At 43.5% G+C, this 22,237-nt stretch overlaps 1 protein-coding gene across 1 annotated transcript; it reads left to right on the plus strand.

Moving 5' to 3' along the window:
* Positions 1-15,614: 15,614 nt before the first annotated feature.
* LOC134286636 (uncharacterized) lies at positions 15,615-21,920 on the plus strand. The gene has a single exon (XM_062848280.1). It carries the CDS (start codon positions 15,615-15,617, stop codon positions 21,918-21,920), a length of 6,306 nt encoding a protein of 2,101 aa, XP_062704264.1.
* Positions 21,921-22,237: the final 317 nt, after the last annotated feature.

A 22,237-nucleotide genomic window follows, 5' to 3' on the forward strand; every position in this document is an offset into this window, starting at 1 on the left:
TGCACCACCGTGGCTGCTCAGGACTGAAACTAAGTTAGTATGTCTCGTGACGAAAAGGCGATTGGCAAATGGAAGCTGCACTTCGATGAGCACCTGAATAAGGTGGACAATGTTTATCAAGGCACAACACTGCGATCAATTGGCTTTTTCTTTAGCTGGTAGAAAGTGGTGACAATCCAGCGTTTATTTCGAGGGTCAATGTAAGCTGAGAAGCTTCTGTTTCTAAGATCATCTCGATGGAGATGGACAAGGGATATCAAAGCGAGTCCAGATAAGATCGATCCCATACATACAGGGTGGCCACTCAGAGCGACAAATAAAATTCCCGAGTTTTTCCCGGTTTTCCCGATAGCTTTTTGAAAATTTTCCCGATTCTAAAATAGAATGATTTACAATGAAAATTAAACGTAACTTACTAAGGGAAGATTCAAATATTACGTCCATCGTTTTTCGGGTTTTCCAGACCCCACCTCCCCCCTCTGTCACGCAATTTTCCTATACCCAATACACGCATTGTCACACTTTTCTAGACCCCCCCCCCTCCCCCAAATGTTGGACGTAATTTTTGAACGTTCCCTAAGAAAAGTTTAAGATAATTAATATTGAATATTATCAAATCCTTGGATTTAACATAGTATTTATATGAATTTGAAAATAATTATGTGCTGTTTGTCTCGTATCCAATGATGGGCATTGAAGTTACGACATCTTCATTAAAGATTCCTTAAATTCATAGATGACCAACTAGTACGAATTATGCAGTTGTTTAAGCAAATAAAAATAAAAAGGATAATCCTGGGGGGTGGGTCGAAATTCTCAGAGAATACACTATGATTATAGGATTTACAAACTTATTATTAGTGAATTTCTTAGTAATATTCCAAAAATCTCTTCTAAAAAAATCTTGGTAGGTTCGTTTTGGAAACTAATAGGCAATAACAGAATGCCCCGAAAAAAAAAACATTCTAAATGAACTTCTGGTGGAATATCTGGAAAGATTACTCGTGAAAGAATTTTGGAAATGTTTTTTAGGGAAATCTTCAGTGTAGTATTTTTGATGGTCATTTTCAAGATATTTTAATAGAAAACCAATAGCGAACTTTATGGTAGCGTAAATGGCTACTGCAGAAAGTCAGGCAGGTTACTTAGGCTGAAATCGTAAATTCTAGGAGAAATTTGAGAGATCCAAGAAATCTTAGATTTTGTTTGCGATTGCAATATGAAGTTCTCAGAGATTTAATTTCTGCTCACATTTTCAGATATGTCAATAATTTCTCCAGGAATTCCTGAAAGATTAGTTTTTGACAAAGTATTTCCCCCACAATGTAGAGGCAGATTGATTATTTGGGAATTATTTATTTCCATAAATCATACAACTATGTTGCTCCAGATGCTTTTGAATACTCAGTGGTACTCCCGCGAGAATTTCAATTGGTAGTTTAACTAGAAACTACGAATACTCAACATTCTCAAGAATATGCTGAACCAGGAGTTTTACCAAGAGCTAATGCTAAAGCTTCACCAAAAAGCGATTTTCCCGATAACTTACTCCGGTTTTCTCCAAACATTTTTATTCACAAGTTCAACAAATGAGTACATCCAAGAACTTCATGAAAAACAACAGAAATCTTTCAAACAAAATATTAGAAATACTTTTATGAACTACAATAATCGTGCTTAGAGGAATTCCATCAGATACTAAAAATCCCTTTAAATATTCTTTCAACTATTTTTAAATTGTAAGAATGTTATCACTAGAATTACTCATCCAGATTTTCATAATTTTTAATTTTAATTTATTCTTGGGCAATTCATTCATTCATTCAAAATTTTATCAGCATCCTATCCGAATTTCTCAAAGGACAAAGGCTATATCAAGTATCTCCTAGAGATTGTACAGGGATAATTTTTTAGAAAGAAGTTATAATTTTTGTTATGTTTTTAAAACTTTTATAGGACGCTTGATGTTTTCTGGAACATGTACATCCTGAAATGCATAAGTGGCATATGTATCTATAAATATTTGAATGTGTCTCAACCAGTTTTTCCACCAGAATGTTCTTTAACTTTAACTTTAATTGTCATGACTCGACGACAAGATATTAATTTCCAAGAATGGTTTTTACGCCAGTTCACCCACTATGTTATATACTTAGTTCAACAGTTGTTGACTGAATTTCCCGCAGATTCTCGTACTTATGCTTCTAAAGACTGTACAAATTTTAGAATTTTGGAAATTCCCGGTGGCTAGCAACAATTCCCGAGGTTTTCCCGACTTTTTCCCGGTGGTTTCGAATTCCCGAGCTTTTCCCGGTTTTCCCGAAATTCCCGACTGGGTGGCCACCCTGGTTACATACAAGCTACAGATTGCCGTTTAAAGCGGCTACAGTCGCTTGCTGTCTATCCCAAGATACAAGATTGATATAGCCAGTTATTTTACGTTCTTCATTGAATGTCCATAGCTCAGAACTATCACTTTGATCGGGTTCGTCGCTTTCACGTTGTTGTCTCTCAAACGGCTTTCCATAAGGCAATGGAGACGCATGGTTCAGCAGTTGAACACAATTACATACTTTCGGCTGATTAGATTGAAGCTAATGGAGAAGCACTTTAGCGCACGGTTCGGTTAAATTTGTAGAGCAAATTCATGATAGGGGTACGAGGGGTATTATGTACTGTTAGTTAAGGCGAAATACTCTTCAAGTATAATCGGTTTTTTATGCTTTGAAACTATGTCATTCTAATATGGTAGACCGGGACAAGCTGAGTTGCGGGGTGAGATGAAACGAAAGCTTGAATATCAGTCAATATTGATGTTTCGATCTCGCCTATTTTTTTTACATGCCTGTTTGGCATGTTGAACACTATCACATGAAATATATAAATGATTTTAAATATCTATTCTAATGCATTTAATAATAAATGTCTTTACATACCTTCCGTAACTGAAGCACACGCCTATGAACAAAATCCCGCAAATGGGCGACGCAGCTTTGATTCCAATAACTCTCAAGCCAAAACCTTTCACGGGAAATCATCGAACCCATTTCAAGCTCCGGTGAAAAATTGCGGAAACCCGGCCAAGCAGAAACAAGCAGAACGGATTCTATCAATTTTGACGTTTCATTCACTATACTGTAGCACCGTATACACACCACCATCACCACCGGTTAGCGAGATTGGGATTGGGGTACGTTCAGTGTAGCGTGTAGAATTTCTTTGATCCTGACTGCTACCGAGACAAAGGGTACTGCATGCCAGTCGTAAGAGGGTGATTATGTTCTAACGCCTTCAACGTCCGATTGGGTTCCGAATGATTGTGAACGCGTGAAAAGCCAAAAGGGGTTCAGCTAGGGGAACTGAGTGCAATTCAGACGTATGTGTGATGGAAACATTGCCCTTATAGTTCACAGGAAGGTTTTATTTACGATGTGCAAAACTGTTAGACGATATTAGGGGCAAAGTTAAAGTTTGAGAAGGCCATGAAAACCGAAATTCTATCTTGCGGGTATTTTGTAAGACAATGTTGAAGGTGTTTGAGATCAAATCTTGTCCTGAATCTTTTCGTAATGGAAATTTTATGGACTTTCTCCAAGCATTATCACTCAATCATTTGAATCTAATGATCTGAAAGATAATAAAGCTCACAGATACATTTGCGGAAATTAAGCTAATCAGATTATTCAACAATAGAAACCTCTCAAGGTCCTACTTGCTCCCAAGCACCCTTCAGCAGTAGACACTGCAAATGCCTGAATGCTCCTTTTATTGGTATCACAAAGCCGAAACAGACGCAAACAATGTCGTAATTATTCCGAGAAGACCTGGGCTGATATGCTGGTGCTGTGAAACCACATGCCAGACAGGGATCGTGCCTTCTCCCACAAGTGCGTGTGCCAAACCCACTTAACGTTTAATTTATCTCACATTAAATTCATCCGCTGTCACAAGCGTGCGTAGGCTGGGAAATGAAAAAAAAAGCTCCGAATAGACAATGAAACTACTTATTCAGAAAAAAAACCAACCATAGCAAGATTAAATGACATTTGAGCATACAGTTGTTTTCAAAAGAGAGTCTTGTTTTTTTTTTTGCGGTGAATACATATGGTATGGAGATTTGTTTTTTTTTCTTCGTCATGTTGTGTAGAATGCTTCGGCAAACCTGAGCGTCTGTTCTCCAGGAGGAGCGGCTCACAATAGCGTCTGATCCCCATGTTAGGGGCGGTTGATCTACGTCCGAGTGCCAGGGAAGGACTGTAAGCTCAACTGTCCACTATAAAATCAGCAACAGAATAATACCGCGACCAACGGCAACGACCCCTGAGAACAAAAAGGACTTGCGATTGGAAACTCGGTACGTGGAACTGCCGATCTCTCAATTTCATTGGGAGCAGCCGCATACTCGCCGATATACTAAAGGACCGCGGGTTCGGCATAGTAGCGCTGCAGTAGGTGTGTTGAACAGGATCCATTGTGCGAACGTTTAAAGGTAATCATACCATCTACCAGAGCTGCGGCAACACACGCGAGCTGGGAAAAGCTTTCATCGTGATGGGTGATATGCAGAGGCGCGTGATCAGTTGGTGGCCGATCGACGAAAGAATGTGCAGGTTGAGGATTAAGGGCCGATTCTTCAACTTCAGCATAATAAACGTGCACAGCCCACACTCCAGAAGCACTGATGATGACAACCCAACTAACATTTTCAGCGCTATAAGCTTCAGTCATTTGCTTTCTTTTGTTTAACCATCGAGTAAAAGCAGTCAACGCTGAATAAAAGGAAAGCTAGTCAAATATAAATCATAAGCTAATACACGACTGCAAAACAAGCACCATTACAGCTACCAATCTCGGTTTTCAGAAATCCATTGCTTGTCACTGGGGCTGCCTTTACTCCACCCTATTCCAACTCCGAGAGATTTCCCGGAAGATGTGAACACTTGAACACATCGAATAGGAGTCCCCACTAACAAAACAGCTCCTACTATACAGTACAATTCGTTATACTGACAAATCCCCAAACCAGCAGCGCTTTAAAGGCCGTTATGCGATTTAATTACGGCTAGATGCTGTAATAAAGAAACTGTTGGTTTACCAACACGGCTTGTCGGATGTAAACATTATTGTCAAAACAAACTTTAAGCGAGATATATAGCTACTACACAAATTCTTTACAGCTATCCATGTATGTGCTGTGAAATTATTTAAGTTGCTTTTATTGCACTTTAATTCAATGCCGGAAGATTTGCCGGAAGATGTGCAAATCGAGTAAGAGTCCCAGCCACTACAACAGCTGCTTTTATACAGTACGTTTTGTAATGTTGCCAAAACACAAAACAGCAGCGCTTCGTAGCCGTTTAAAGAACACTCTTTCAGCTAGAAGCTGTGAAGAAGAATCTGTTGGCGCAACCACACAGCTTGTTCAATGTAAACATTATTGCGTTTGACGTTTCACAAGCTTTTACAGCAAGATGAAGTTGGGTAAGGTTTCTTGTGGCACAATTATGAAGCCTTGTCTGGAGTAAAACAAAACGGGCTATTTTCTATGTTATTTATATATAGCAGTGTGGCAGCGAGGACATCATCGGGACCAGTGGATACGGAGATCGGGAGTTCGATTTCAAGTAGCGGCAAGTACTTTCATTATGCAATTTTAAAAGTGATAATTCCAGTTCCACATGTATTGCGTCACGGTATCCATAACCTAATTATATTTAATCGTTCAATTTGGGGATGTTGTAAAACTATTATTTAACAACTGCGTAAAGGCTGAAAAAGCGCCTTCTCAAGATGTTATTCAGTTAGTGGTTACATAGGAGCCGAGAAAAGAGCTATGACTAGGTGGCATAGAAGCTGATCGCACAGCAGGTACAAGCTGATTAAGTTCGCCAGATTCATTGGTATAGGGCTTGCATAGAAGCTTCCGTCCATATGTACAACACAGTAACTCAGCATCAAGCCGTATTGAGGACGCTTTATTGACGTTTACATTCACAATAAATGTTAGTTGGGAAGGACGCATTTTACGCGCAGCTCGAACGCGAGTACGATTACTGCCCAAGCCACGATGTCAAGATCATCATAGGAGATTTAAACGCTCAGGTAGGCCAGGAGGAGGAATTCAGACCGACGATTGGTAAGTTCAGTGCCCTCGAACGAAAACAGCCTACGACTCATTGATTTCGCCGCCTCCAAAAATATGGCCATACGTAGCACCTTTTTCCAACACAGCCTCCCTTACCATTACTCCTGGAGATCACCACAGCAGACGGAATCTCAAATCGACCACGTTCTGATTGACGGACGACACTTCTCCGACATTATCGACGTCAGGACCTATCGTGGCGCCAACATCGACTCCGACCACAATCTGATGATGGTCAAACCGCGCCCAAAACTCTCCGTCATCAACAATGTACGGTACCGGCGACCGCCACTACAACCTAGAGCAACTAAAACAACCGGATGTCGCCTCAGCATACGCGCAGAATCTCGAGGCCGCGTTGCCAGACGAGAACGAGCTCGATGAGGACCCTCTAGAGGACTGCTGGAGTATAGTGAACGCAGCCATCAACGACGCAGCCGAGAGCACCATCGGGTACGTGGAACGGAATCGACGGAACGAATGGTTTTACGAAGAGTGCAGAACGGTTTTGGAGGAGAAGAACGCAGCGAGGGCGGTAATGCTGCAGCAAGGGACTAGACAGAACTGGAACGTTACAAACAGAAGCGGAAACAGCAGACCCGCCTCTTTCGGGAGAAAAAGCGCAGCCTGGACGAAGCGGAGTGTGAAGAAATGTAACTGCTGTGCCGTTCCCAAGAAACACGGAAGTTCTATCAGAAGCTCAACGCATCCCGCAACGGCTTCGTGCCGCGAGCCGAAATATGCAGGGATAAAGACGGAGGCCTCTTGACGGACGGACGTGAGGTGATCGAAAGGGTCAAGCAGCAATTCGATCAGCACCTGAACGGCGTGGAGAATGTAGACACGGGAGCCCACGGCAACGGAGGAAAGGACGACGCGAGTGCAGCGGAGGACGGAAATGAACCAACTCCCACGCTGAGGGAAGTTAAGGATGCCATTCGCCAGCTCAAAATTAACAAAGCAGCTGGTAAGGATGGTATCGCAGCTGAACTCATCAAGATGGGCCCAGAAAAGTTGGCCACCTGCCTGCATCGGCTGATAGTCAGGATCTGGAAAACCGAACAGCTACCGGAGGAGTGGAAGGAAGGGGTAATCTGCCCCATTCACAAGAAAGGCGACCATTTGGAATGTGAGAACTTCAGGGCGATCACTATTTTGAATGCTGCCTGCAAAGATGATCCCAGATCATCTTCCGTCGTCTGTCACCTAAAACGAATGAGTTCGTGGGAAGTTATCAGGCTTCATCGACGGCCGGTCGACAACGGACCAGATCTTTACCGTATGACAAATCCTCCAGAAATGCCGTGAATAAAAGGTCCCAACGCATCACCTGCTCATCGACTTCAAAGCGGCATACTGTCGATACTGTCGACCGCGCAGAGCTATGGAAAATCATGGACGAAAACAGCTTTCCTGTGAAGCTGACTAGACTGATTAAAGCAACGATGGACGGTGTGCAAAACTACGTTAGGGGTTCGGGTGAACTATCCAGTTCATTCGAATCTCGCCGGGGACTGCGACAAGGTGATGGACTCTCATGCCTACTATTCAACATCGCTCTGGAAGGTGTGATGCGACGAGCCGGGCTCAACAGCCGGGGAACGATTTTCACAAAATCCGGTCAATTTGTGTGATGATGATTAACCTGGGCTTGTTAGGGGAATATCTGTAAATAAAAAGAAAATCGGATGTCAATTTCTTGATTTTGCTTTGGCTGACCAAGCCATGTGGGAAATTACACTGTTGAAAATGCTTTGACATCCATGTGCACAACAGAACACGTGCTCGATGAACAAATTGAGATTTGAAATTATGAAAAGAAATCCACGTACTCCGGTGAGACTCGAACTCACGACTCCCAATTCGCTAGACGGGCGCTTCTATTCCTTCAAGCTACGGAGTCACTCGACTATCTCCGTCGCCAGCAGGCCTAGAACTGAACTCGATTCCACAATCGCACATGGTTATCTTCTTTTCACAATCCAAACCCCCTTCGGATGGGATTAGATGAACATCTAACACATTGTCTGTTGTGCACATGTATGTCAAAGCGAGAGAGGAAGTTATTTTTAATTGTCGAGAGCTTCGGGCACTGCCTCCCAATCACTTATTGGTATGGCAATTAGTGTGCAGTCGGACTCTCGACGGGTCGGTCCTCGGCCGACCGAATACGGTAAGGGTGACCGTAGCACCTTACAAATGTCAATTTCTTGATTTTGCTTTGGCTGACCAAGCCATGTGGGAAATTACACTGTTGAAAATGCTTTGACATCCATGTGCACAACAGAACACGTGCTCGATGAACATCTAATCCCATCCGAAGGGGGTTTGGATTGTGAAAAGAAGATAACCATGTGCGATTGTGGAATCGAGTTCAGTTCTAGGCCTGCTGGCAACGGAGATAGTCGAGTGACTCCGTAGCTTGAAAGAATAGAAGCGCCCGTCTAGCGAATTGGGAGTCGTGAGTTCGAGTCTCACCGGAGTACGTGGATTTCTTTTCATAATTTCAAATCTCAATTTGTTCATCGAGCACGTGTTCTGTTGTGCACATGGATGTCAAAGCATTTTCAACAGTGTAAGAAAATCGGGTTAAGTACGGTTCCTTTGAATTTCACTAAGAATTTGCATCCTTTGACAGATACGTATTTCGACCTCAACTGTAAGGTCGTCTTCAGTGTCTTGTACTTGACTCGACTAAGTTTTGCTCAAAAAGCATCAAATTAGGCAAGGAATCATACTACCCACGCTTTTTGCACCATTTCATTGCAGAAACGGAGAATTGACCTTCTCACCATACTAAAATTCAGCTCATTACTACAAATCTAGTACTTCACCGAGCTGTCCTATTGTTGATTCAGTATTATCATGAATTTGATGTTAACTAAACAAATGAAATGAACTCCGAGCCGAAGACAGGGAATCATAACTACAAGAAAAGACATCAGGTTCATCCGACGATGTAATATCCACACATCCAGGGAATTATGTGCTGAATAAGCATGCCAGAATTTCCTCATCAGAGGAAGTCAGATCGCCATTTGGCAAACGAAGTTCGTTCACTCGGAAATCCTTCGATTTCGTAAGGATTTTGTTTAACCGACTGACTTCACTCAAACTGGAAAAAAATGTACAAAGGTTTTTTTCAGCCGGATCGTTCAGCAGACCGGAGAGCTTTCCTGTAGGCCTGGCGAGTCGGCCTGAAAGCCTCCGAACCAGACGAACGTCGTCTGTCCCAACTCTATCTACATTGTTTCCTGAGTTTTGCCAGATCAGAGTTCCACCAAGGGATTCCTCTTGTGATCTTGACAGACCGTAGTGGGCATGCTTCTTCAAAAGCTTCCATGATGAAGGTCGTTGAAGAGTCAACGGCATCATCTTAATCACTTGGAGTGTCAATGGATGGTGAGTATCCATGAAATTTGGCCGCAGCCAAATCAGTAATAAGATCCCAGTTGGTTGACCGAGGATATTTCTGAAACGCAATGTTTGCAAAGTAACATTGAGATGTTCAAAAACGATGTAGCGATGGTCAGATAAAGATTCTTCATCTGACTAATTCTACTAGAGCAAAGCGTTATGTTTAATCTAACACTTCCTCTCTAGCAGATACCATGAAGGTTGGGCAGTTGCCTATGTTAAGTAATGCAAGATCTGTACTACTTAAGTACTGTGTACGTCACCAGCGTTTAACCGTACCATGCCATGGGGTAAGGGTTCGATTCCCGCTCCGAGTGTTGAAACTTTCGTAAAAAATGTTTCTTCCTCGTATCCACTGGAGCTCGTAATGTGTGTCGTGTCCGTTGCTCGTGTTAAGTTTCGTTCAGTCTGTACAGCCTCTGGCTGAAGACGGTGTCCGTCTTTTTTTTTGCACACCATCAAACTGGATCCTCTCAAGTTAATGTCTGAGCTGCCCCAGATGATATGGTGAGCTAATACTGCCAACAATAAGCGGAAGGCCTTTTGAAGTGCAGTATGCGATGACTTGTTTGAAAGCATCCGTAGGGGATGGTTCATCATGCGGTAAATAAACCGAACAGTAGACGTATTTCCCGTCGAGGTTTCCAAAAGATACATCAATTGTGATAGCACGTACATCTCTGGTGGTTAGTTCAGAGATGAGTGTAGCAACTATTGTGTTGTTGACAAGCTCACATGCTCGAGGTATGACACGCGAGTTTGCCATTTCATGTTTACTGAAAGTAGCAAACACAGGGTTCACAAGGTTTCCTAGATAGAAATTCCCCTTACGAAAGTAAGGTTCTTGGACCAAGGCCACTTGGGTCTGCAAGGATTGATTGTTGCTGTTCTTTTATGCTGAAGATTGATCTGAGTTATCCTAATCGTAGCCACTACCCAAACTAGGTAAGATTGAACTCTTCGCAATAACAGCACAACAAAGAACAGCAGCAATAAAACCAGATCGGTAACGATTGGAAAACGCCAAAGGCGAGGATACACTGAATACACTGTGTAAATCACATAATGCGAAACCATATAGGTGAAAATTTAAACTAATTAACGACATCCTCATTATCCCGCCCTTATTTAGCCTCAAGTGATACTAAAGAAGGGCAGCCGATTGTCTCGGAGAAACACAAGGTCCACTGCACCATTGCTCCGGTTAGCGCAGTAAAGGCAACATACTGTGGAGGGTGCCCTGGTACTCCACAGGCTCCGTTTGCGGTTAGGTTTTTATTAGACCCCCCTAGCCATTCATTCTTGGGCACGGTAAGCATGAAGCCGCATCACACCATGAATTAGGGGTCACCTGTTGGTGGATTCTTACCACCGGAACAGGCGGTCCGTAGTGTTATTCTTAGCCAATCGAGACAATCGCTACCGACACTACACAGCTATCTAGGCTGATCGAGAAAAGAAGTTAATATTGATAACCAACTTCATACGGGCTCGAACAGCCGTTAGCTGTTGAATACTACATACTGGAGTGCATTTTTTTTATTTATATTAACAAGATTTTTAGCCCTAGGCTAGTTTTTATCGGGACCCACGTTTTACTTACATTCGGAAAAAAGAACTCCCATTTTGCGAGTTTGTCGAGAGTGGTATTCGATCCCAGGTCCTCGGTGTTATAGCCACGTACTTCAACTATCACACCGCTCCATAACTCCTGAAATGCACTCCAAACCCCCTGAATGCCTTTGGAACTCCCTGAAACGTAGTAAGTGTAGGATTAGCATGGGTTGAAATACACGTTAATAAAAAAACACCCTGAAACGTTCACCTTTGAACGTTACGAAGTTAATTGACGCTCTCTGATGCGTACAACACCTGTTGATTTATTGCTTAAAAATCTTACGTTTCAATTCCCGCAAGGCAATTGAACGGAAATGATCTTAATTTTCGACGGGCTATCTGTCATAACGCTTGCCGCGTTATTGATAGTTTTCGAAACGTTTATCCATTTGGTTTAAGCTCGTTTGCGAATCAATATCAATATCGCCGAAATTGATGTACCGACCGTCCGTATTCAATCGTTCCTCTGCTATACCTTCCACTTGTTTGACAGAAATGAATGAGCGTCCGATTCGAACAACCATGAAACAGAGCTATTCCGTCGACGGAGGCTGACCGCCCGGACCGAACCGGTATGAACGGATACAGTGCAAGTAATTGATTATATTATCAAGTGATGGGGATTTTTCCGATTTCCTTCTTTCGTTTACCTGACGGTCGTGTGCGCTGTTTCCTATTGCTTTTACGTGTTTGCAGCCAGGGTACAACCGGGATATCGGAAGTTTTTCTTTTTTTGCTGGCGAAGCATGGATTGATAAATTGACGTGTATATTTCATGGGATTGCTGGGGAAATAAATTGTATTTGGTTGGTAGTGGTTTCGGAAGCACTTTCATGTGGGTAGTATCAACAGCTAAAGGCTACAATTTCAGTGAGTGGTTTGTTGAAAGCTCAGATAGAAGTTCAATTTTGGCACGTGTTTCAGTTTGAATGCACAAAAAAACTTTTATATTCAATAATTGGCTCAAATTAGATGAGTATTTTTTTTCCAGTAATTAAGTGAAAATCTATGCTCAAACAGCTATACTTTCTACTATCAACCAGTACAATCCAAGAAGGAAGCCTTTTTATAAATTTCAGCACGCAAATCCTTCCGATGGCAGCGCGTGCGGAGAAAATAAATTGAAGACAGCACCCCAAAGAAAGTATACCTCGCTCAGATGTACAGGGGATGGCCAAAATGTTTGGGATAGGCAACTTTTTTTCTCTCACAAAAAAGTTCAAAATGCTATAACTTTTCATAGAGTGCATCAAAAAATTTCAAATTTTTACTGTATGTCAACCTACTATATGTGCATCATTGGTACAATTTTTGGCTCGATTGATTAATATTTCGCAAAGTTAGAACCGTTCGGGTAAAACACTATTTTTTAGACAACTCGTTTTTGAACTGTCATATCTCGGAAACCAGTGAACCGAATTGAATGAAATTTTGAACGTGCACTAACAATATTTAAATGCTTCACAAACTATTAAAACATAGGTACTTTTTAAACGTTGAAAAAAGTTATCATGGATTGACACTTTTTGGATTTTTCTCGAAAAAATGTAGTTTTCTTTACATCAATGGTTAAAAAATTTAGTGTTGATATCCAAAGATTTTCCACTTCTGTTCTCAAATTATCCCTAATCAGATATATTAGAGCCTATTTAGATTGAAGGAAGAACACATTTAAAAATTTTTGTGTGGTATTGTAAATTTGACTTATTTTCCTCAATATGGGTAAAAATTTCAACCCGGTATAACTTAATTCGTCGTGAGAAAATATTACATTTTATAACGTTGTATTAAATATCAATATATTGTCGATAAACGTTAAAAAAATCATTCAATTCGGTTCACTGGTTTTCGAGATGTGACAGTTCAAAAATGAGTTGTCAAAAAAAATAGTGTTTTACCCGAACGGTTCTAACTTCCCGAAAAATTGATCAATCGAGCCCAAATTTGTACCAATACTGCACATATAATAGGTTGACATACAGTCAAAATTTGGGATTTTTTGATGCACTCTATAAAAAGTTACAGCATGTTGATTTTTTTTGTGGGAGAAAAAAAGTTGCCTATCCCAAACATTTTGGCCATCCCCTGTACCGTTCTTCCCACTGGCAAATAAGCACAATGATGATGGAGTTTTCTCACCGCGCCCGCCTACGATAATTACGCGTGTAAATTGAGCCGCGAGAAGTCTTCGCGGTTAATTACCAACAGTCAGCACCGGATCGTGGCGATACCTGGGGCGATTTGTTTCCCTTCCGGTGCCGTTCGTCAGATTTGAAGTTGTTGAAGAGTTAATTGAAAATTTGTTTATTCAGGTTGCAAATCAATTATCGTGAAGCGCAAAGCAATCAGACTGCTGTTGAATTTAATCAGTTCGGTGTTTATGATTCCGTGTGTATTTGGCTAGAGGGGTTTTGGTGTTTTGAACATTGAGCAATTAGTGAAAAGATGTGTTTTATTTTATATTTTAACGGAAAGTGAATGCCTCTCGGTAGTTATTTTAAATTATATTATTCAGAGAAATTGCAAGTACACAAAAATTGCAATTACTGGGTTGTTCATGCTAAGGCCAGTAAATGGTTCAGGCGAATATTTTAAGTGTTAATCAACTGACGTACATTTCACATATTTATTTTAAACTCATTGTACGAATATGGTTGATCTGTTGTGTGGCTTACTTGAGTAGTTCAGGCTTTAAACATGTTTAAAAATCCAAGCTCCCATATCTTCACTACAATCTTTGGTGCAAAACTTTTAACACTACCATTTGTGTGTTGATTTGGTGGCACAAAAGCAAAATAGGTTCATATGGGAATTACTATGGAGGATAAAATAAAAATATTTATACAAGGATGAAGTCATAAGGTCAAAGTAATATTGGATTCTCCAAATCTCAATGATGAATGTTGCCCAAGAGCAGAACTTGATTCGGCAATCAGGAGAAAACATATTTGTAAAATTTTCACTCGCATGCGCTTCATTCTACAGTACGATGTCCTGCGAGTTGCGCAAGAAGGTAACACGCGGGTAAATCGCAACTTATTGCACTCCTTAAAATCTCGCCAATTGTTGCACACTCAATGCTTTTTATATGAGGTGTGCAAAAATTGGCGAATTTTTAAGGTGTGCAACAATTGGCGATTCACCCTTATATGATTACGTGTCAAGTGTGTCGATCGAGCTGTGGCCTTCTATTGAAGTATGCATGGATAAATAATATTGTTTAATAACTTCTGTCTCATAAGGGGCCGTTCATAAACCACGTAGACTTTTTGGGGGGGAGGGGGGGGGGGTTCTGGCCAAAGTCTACGCTCCATACAAATTTTATTTTTTTTGTATGAACAAAAGTCTACGAGGGGGGAGGGGGGTGGGGGGGTCTGAGATGGCCAAATTTTGGTCTACGTGGTTTATGAACAGCCCCTAAGCAGAAACGATTTGCGGTCTGCTGCAACATTCGTGAGATTTGAAAAATCCAATTTGATTTTGACCCTATGACTTCGTCCTTGTAGAAATGCTCTACAGCGCGTAGTAGCTTTTTTTTCCTCTTAAATTCACCATAGTAAATCCCAGAGACAGCCATTCCATAAAAAATCGATTAGTGCAACTCAGGTTGTCGTGAAACTTGATGAGTTTGTAGTTCATCGAAAATTGTTTATATTTCGTCATTACTGTGATCTACTACTGTCACCCTTTATGTGTATATCTTTTACATTTCAACATAAATTGGTCTTTCGACGTATTTTTCCTGAAAATTACAATTCATTAGCTTTTAAATAAAAAAAAGAAGTTCAAAATCGGTCAACTGGTTATGTTAAAGTTAAGTTAAAGTCAAAGTTAAGGTTTTTAGAATGTTTTTTTATTTGGGGCTGTTCGGACTAGGTATGGCCAGAAAAACTTCTCTGTAGCTGTGACGACGAGTACCCGCCGGTGCGTGATGGTCAATAATTACCATAGGGCAGATAGGACTGTCGGAATGAATGTCAGTGTCAATAGCGAGGTGAGGTGATGACATGGCAAATGTTGACTGAATAGAAAGAAAGTAGATGGTGAAAGAATAGGTCTGTAAACACATCCGTTTGTACCAAGTGAAGGACTAAATTTAGCAAGGATTGAATTGTATTTCTTGCATTAAACGTAAGTTGTAATTGAATTATTCTACCTAAAATATTTCTATAATTTGTTCCTATCTAAATTTGTTACCTAAATTATAGCAAATTCCTACTTAATCTAAAATTGGAAATTATCACCTAAAGGAAGATTACTCGGAAAGAGACCGATAAATTGTAAGTAACAAGTTATTCTAATTGGAAAAATCAGTAAAAATAAACGTTTTTACAGCTAAAGCTGATTCCTACAAACTTCGAGTTATTAGTACGGGACTGCTAAGAAACGGTTTCAACATTCCTTTAGAATTTATCGCAGTGGAATTTTTGGAGCAATGGCGGAGAACAATGCCCCGCAGCTGCAGCGCAGTTGTGCATTTTGCACCAAACCCGACGAACATGATGACATGGTGGCGTGTGACACGTGTCAGCTCTGGCATCACTACTCTTGCGCCAAAGTCGATGCCAGTGTGAAGGATCGGGATTGGAAATGTACGAACTGCACTATGGAAGGTAGAGGTGCGAAACCTAAAGCGACGGCAAATACGTTGGAGAACCTTGCAATTCCAGTGAAAAAGTCAGGCGCAAAATCATCGGCCGGAAGCAAAACTAGCCGGAGGTCCAAGAAATGCATCGGCGAGCAAAGCGTTACATCAAGCGCCCGTTTGCGATTGGAGCTAGAGTTGCGAGCTGTGGAAGAGCAACAGAAGATCCGTGAAGAAGAGCTCGCCACGGAGAAGGAGCTACAGGATCTTCAAAGGAAGCTTGAAGAGGAACTACGGGAGAAGGAGTTGGCGATCGAAGCAAGACGAATCGCCGAAGCGAAGGCCGCTTTGAAGAAGAAGATGTCTGAGGAGCGAGAATTCAGGATGAAGCAGATGGAAATCAGGAGACGCTCGGAGGAAGAAAAAGCAAGGCTGATACGGCAGGCGTCCGAGTACGGCAGCAGCAGAGGCAGTTTGATCGGTACCGATGCCGATTCGAAGGACAAGGTGGAAGACTGGCTGGAGAAGTCGACGCAGCAGACAGCGGGACCCCTGAAAGAGTTCACGTCAGCAGTTGACCCTAGTCGTGGTCAAAACCAGGTAACCCTCGAGCAAACTACTAACCGCCAAACAGCCAACATTAGGGCCGATAGGAGCTTAGACATTCCCCCACTAACAATGCGAAATAAAATTGTCTCCTCTGTGAAACTGCTCCCTGTACAGACTTTGGTTAGCCAGGTAAACGAAGACCAGCAAGCTCACTCGAAAGGTTACGACAATCGACATTTCGTGGATGAGTTTGACAGACAAAATGTGGGTGGTGTTTCTGGTGACCAAGTCAATTCAGACGGTCGCAATCTGAAACTGTTGGTGGGTGGAATCGATCGTATCAGTGTATGGGAAGATCGTCAACGTGCGCGAGTTCGTGAACAAACCGAAAGTGATAATTTCGGACGCGGTGCGGGAAACACGAACGAAGTGCTGACGAGCGGTATCGGTGGTACCAGACAACACGACAACCCAGCGCGTTCCGTGGAGGAACCAGATGCGGGATTGCGAAGATTGTGCAACGATGAAGTGGCAACGGGGCTAATCAGACCGGATATCAGCGGTAGAAGGCAGCAACCAGTACCGAGAAGTAATGAGTCAAACACTCAAGCGAGCTGTAATGACGGCCACTTCTTGGAAGGTCCAACAGGTAGGCAGCTGGCAGCTAGGCAAGTCATGGGGAAGGATTTGCCAATATTTTCCGGAAATCCTGAGGAATGGCCCATATGGATCAGCAATTTTCGGCGGTCATCTTCAACTTGTGGGTTTTCTGACGACGAAAACCTGATTCGACTGCAACGTTGTTTGAAAGGTGCAGCTCTAGAAGCGGTGCGCAGCAGGCTGTTGTGTCCGGCTAGTGTTCCGCACGTAATTCGCACGCTAGAGATGCGATACGGTCGTCCGGAGACATTAATTCGCTCGATGACGGAGCGAGTTCGTCGATTACCTTCTCTGAAAATTCATGATCTAGAAGCGGTCATTGAATTTGGATTGGTTGTGGACAATTTGGTGCAACATCTGAAGAACGCGGGACAGCAGGCACATCTGGCTAATCCGGCCCTGCTGCACGATCTGGTGGGAAAATTGCCTGTTGATTACAGACTCAAGTGGTCGGCGTACAAAAGCATGCAGTTCAACGTGGATTTGGATACGTTTGGGCAGTTCATGTCAACTTTAGTAGAGCTAGCCTATGACGTGGCGGATGATTTCTCAACCAACGAAAAACATAAGCAAAAGACCAAGGATCGTGCTTTCGTACAGACGCACACAGAAACCACCGTATCGTCAAAGAACGTACCGGTTAACGTTGTGGGTTCCCGTAATCCGAGAAAACCTTGTGCCATTTGTAAAGCGGAAGGACATCGGGTGGCGGAATGCAGCCGGTTCAAGTCGATGGATATAAGCGGAAGATTGAAGGCCGTTCAGCAGAGTGGTCTTTGTCGATCGTGTTTCAATTTCCACGGGAAGTGGCCGTGCAGAACTGCGAAGGAATGTGGAATCAACGATTGTCGGCTGAAACATCATTCGCTGTTACATTCTCCAGTAGCAGTTCATGCGGCGGTGTCTACGAGCCATGCGAACGAGTCAGTAGCAAGCGGAGGGCCATTGTTCCGGATCATACCCGTGACGCTATACGGAAAGGGCTGTGAAGTGAACATCTACGCCTTTGTGGACGAAGGATCGAAAATTACGCTGTTGGAGGATACCGTAGCGGATCAACTTGGAATCACTGGACCAACGGAACCATTGAACTTGCAGTGGACCGGGAACATCAAGCGTAGTGAGCCCAAATCGCGGCGGATCAGCGCTGAGATTTCAGGCAGAGGATCAACGAAACAGTATCAACTGAGCAACGCTCGGACAGTCGGCGGATTACTGCTCCCATCGCAAACAGTGAGCTACGACGAAATGTATGATCGATACCCCCATCTACGCGGTCTACCTATTCAAAGCTACGAGAAGGTATCTCCAAAGCTCTTGATTGGTCTTGACAATTTGAAGCTCACCGTACCGTTGAAAATCAGAGAAGGAAGATGGGCAGAACCGATAGCCGCCAAGTGCCGCATCGGGTGGAGCATCTACGGATGCGCAATAACGACACCGTCAACGGTCGTATGTGGGCTTCACTTTGGAGGATGGACCAATCAGGAACAGGAGCTCAACCAGCTGGTTCGTGACTACATTACGCTAGACAACACTGGTGTAACGCATCCCACTACTCTTCTGGAATCGGAGGAGGACAAGAGGTCAAAAATGCTGCTTGAAACAACCACCAGAAGAGTCGGCGGAGCCTTTGAAACTGGGTTGCTATGGAAAGCGGACAATACTCGGTTTCCAAGCAGTTACAACATGGCGTTTCGACGATTGTGCTCTTTGGAAAGGCGGCTGAAGAAGGATACAGTGTTATACGAACGCGTTAGAGAGCAAATTCGAGATTACGAGGCGAAACAATACGCACACAAGGCCACCCACGAGGAACTGAGCACTACCAGCCCCGATCGGTGCTGGTACCTACCACTGGGAATAGTTGTGAACCCGAAGAAGCCGAACAAATTGAGGATGATCTGGGACGCGGCTGCAACAGTCGACGGAGTGTCCCTGAACGATGCTTTGCTGAAAGGGCCAGACTTCTTAGCATCACTTCCGGCAGTAATAGGAAACTTTCGCGTGTTTCGGTACGCTTTGACCGGAGACATCAAGGAAATGTTTCATCGATTCTTCATACGACCTGAAGATCGACAATTCCAGAGGTTCCTGTTCAGGGAGCAGCCACATCAAGAGCCAGTTACCTACGTAATGGACGTAGCCATCTTTGGGGCTGCATGTTCACCAAGTAGTGCCCAGTATATAAAAAATCTGAACGCCAAAGATTTCGAAGCAGTGTATCCACGGGCAGCTGAAGCCATCGTGCGCCGTCATTATGTGGACGATTACCTCGATAGCTTCGGAACCATCGAGGAAGCGGTAGAGATTGGTCGTCAAGTGAAGAGTATACACGCTGAAGGTGGATTCGAGCTCCGGAATTTCTTGTCAAACGATTCAACGATAGCAGCTCGGGTTGGAGATGAATCGCAGGAGGCGGAAAAAAGTATCAGCGTGGAAAAGGATGATCGGGTTGAATCCGTCCTAGGAATGAAGTGGATTCCAAGTAGCGACACCTTCACGTTCACTGTTTGCCTCCGTGATAATCTGCGACACGTTCTTGAAGAGTCACACGTTCCTACGAAACGAGAAGTCTTACGCACCGTAATGAGCTTCTTCGATCCGATGGGACTCATATCGTTTTTCGTGATCCACGGGCGCATCTTGATGCAGGACATCTGGGCAACAGGAATCGGCTGGGATGATCCTATCGATGGAAAGAGTTGGTTGCAGTGGAAGAAGTGGATCGAGCTGATTTCGGAATTGAGCACTCTTCGAATCCCACGTTGCTACTTCGAAGGCGCCACAGAAGAGAGTTATTGCAAGTTCCAGATCCATGTATTCGTCGATGCGAGCCAATCAGCCTATGCATGTGCAGTGTATTTCCGAGTTGAAACACCAGAAGGTCCGGCAGTTAGCCTTGTAATGGCAAAATCCAAAGTAGCACAGTTGAAGATGTTGACGATTCCTCGACTCGAATTGCAAGCTGCCGTCCTTGGAACTCGTCTGCTCAATAGTGTGATCATCATGCACGCACTCAAGGCGACGAAGCGCGTATTATGGACTGACTCCAATACAGTTCTCGCCTGGATACGATCGGATCAGCGGCGGTATCACCAATACGTTGGATTTAGGATCGGTGAAATTCTATCGATGACGGATGTCGACGAATGGAGGAAGGTGCCAACGAAAGAGAATGTAGCTGACGACGCAACAAAGTGGGGAAATGGACCGGCTGTTCGCTCCGAAAATCGGTGGTTTCAAGGACCGGAATTTCTTCGACAATCCGAGGACAATTGGCCAGGTGGTAGTGAACTGATCGAACCCACGCAGGAGGAACTAGTGGCATTGAACGTTCATGATGAAGCAGTGGAGCCAGCGGTAGTAGACGTAAATAGATTCAGTAAGTGGGAAAAGCTGCACCGTTCAATGGCTTACGTGCATCGATTTATTCAGAACATCCAACGATCTCGACAAAGCGAGGCACGATTGATAGGATTATTGACGCAAGAGGAGTTGTGCAGCGCCGAGAAATCGCTGTGGATTCAAGCTCAAACCGAGTGTTTTACGTTGGAATCCGAAATGCTGCACAAGTCAAAGGGAAAACCCGAAGCAGTTCATGCCACATTACCAAAATCAAGCACGTTACGCAAATTGTGGCCGTTCATGGATGAAACAGGCGTAATACGAACAAGGAGCCGTCTTGGGTATGCTGACTGGATCCCTTCTAACATCAAGTATCCGGTAGTTCTACCTCGGCAACATCCAATCACGTTACTTCTGGTTGACTATTTCCACCGTCGTTATCGCCATTGCAACCGTGAGACGATCGTCAACGAGATGCGGCAACTCTACGAGATCCCGAAACTACGGTCAGTCGTGTTCAAGATATCGCAGGATTGTCTACCATGTAAGATACGTCGGGCGACTCCTAGCTCGCCCCCTATGGCTCCGTTGCCCAAAGTGCGAGTTACCCCGTATGTAAGGCCGTTTACTTTTGTTGGAGTTGACTTCTTCGGCCCGGTGCTAGTGAAAGTTGGACGAAGCGTTGTTAAGCGGTGGGTGGCTCTATTCACCTGTTTGACAATACGGGCTGTGCATCTTGAGGTTGTACATAGTCTGTCGAAGGAGTCCTGCGTAATGGCGGTTAGAAGGTTCGTGTCACGACGAGGAGCACCATCAGAAATCTTTAGCGATAACGGCACGAACTTCCTCGGTGCGAGCAATCAGCTGAAGCAGGAAATGGATGATTTGGACCAACATCTGGCATCAACGTTCACCAACACCGCAACACGGTGGTCGTTTAACCCACCAGGCACTCCTCACATGGGAGGAGTATGGGAGCGTATGGTTCGCTCAGTGAAAGTGGCAATAGGCGGTATTCTGGAAGAGCAGCGAAGACCAGACGACGAAGTTTTGGAGACGGTCATCATCGAGGCGGAAGCAATGATAAATTCGCGGCCGCTAACGTATATACCGCTGGAATCGGACGTGCAGGAGTCTCTTACTCCAAATCATTTTCTGTTGGGGAGCTCAAACGGAGTCAAGCAAAAGCCAGTAACACCAACGGACTACCAAGCAACCCTGAGGAGCGGATGGAAGTTTGTGCAGCATTTGTCGGATGGAATATGGAGAAGATGGATAAAAGAGTATTTGCCGGTAATATCTAGAAGGTCGAAATGGTTCGAAGAAGTGAAGGAGATGACTAAAGGAGATTTGGTGTTGATCGTGGATGGTGCAGTTCGAAACCAGTGGGTGAGAGGAAGAATTCAGGAAGTTGTCAAAGGAAAAGATGGAAGGGTGCGGCAGGCCTGGGTGAAGACTGCGAGAGGCATCTTAAGGAGGCCGGTGGTCAAATTGGCGTTACTCGACGTCGAAGCTGGAGGTAAACCGGAATTCAATGACAATGGTTTACGGGCGGGGGGATGTGACGACGAGTACCCGCCGGTGCGTGATGGTCAATAATTACCATAGGGCAGATAGGACTGTCGGAATGAATGTCAGTGTCAATAGCGAGGTGAGGTGATGACATGGCAAATGTTGACTGAATAGAAAGAAAGTAGATGGTGAAAGAATAGGTCTGTAAACACATCCGTTTGCACCAAGTGAAGGACTAAATTTAGCAAGGATTGAATTGTATTTCTTGCATTAAACGTAAGTTGTAATTGAATTATTCTACCTAAAATATTTCTATAATTTGTTCCTATCTAAATTTGTTACCTAAATTATAGCAAATTCCTACTTAATCTAAAATTGGAAATTATCACCTAAAGGAAGATTAC

The sequence above is a fragment of the Aedes albopictus genome, chromosome 2 (assembly GCF_035046485.1).
Source record: "Aedes albopictus strain Foshan chromosome 2, AalbF5, whole genome shotgun sequence".
Lineage (NCBI taxonomy): Eukaryota > Metazoa > Arthropoda > Insecta > Diptera > Culicidae > Aedes > Aedes albopictus.

Bases quoted from the DNA above. Each gene is read 5' to 3' on its own strand.
- LOC134286636 (XM_062848280.1), top strand. From the start codon at position 15,615: ATGGCGGAGAACAATGCCCCGCAGCTGCAGCGCAGTTGTGCATTTTGC.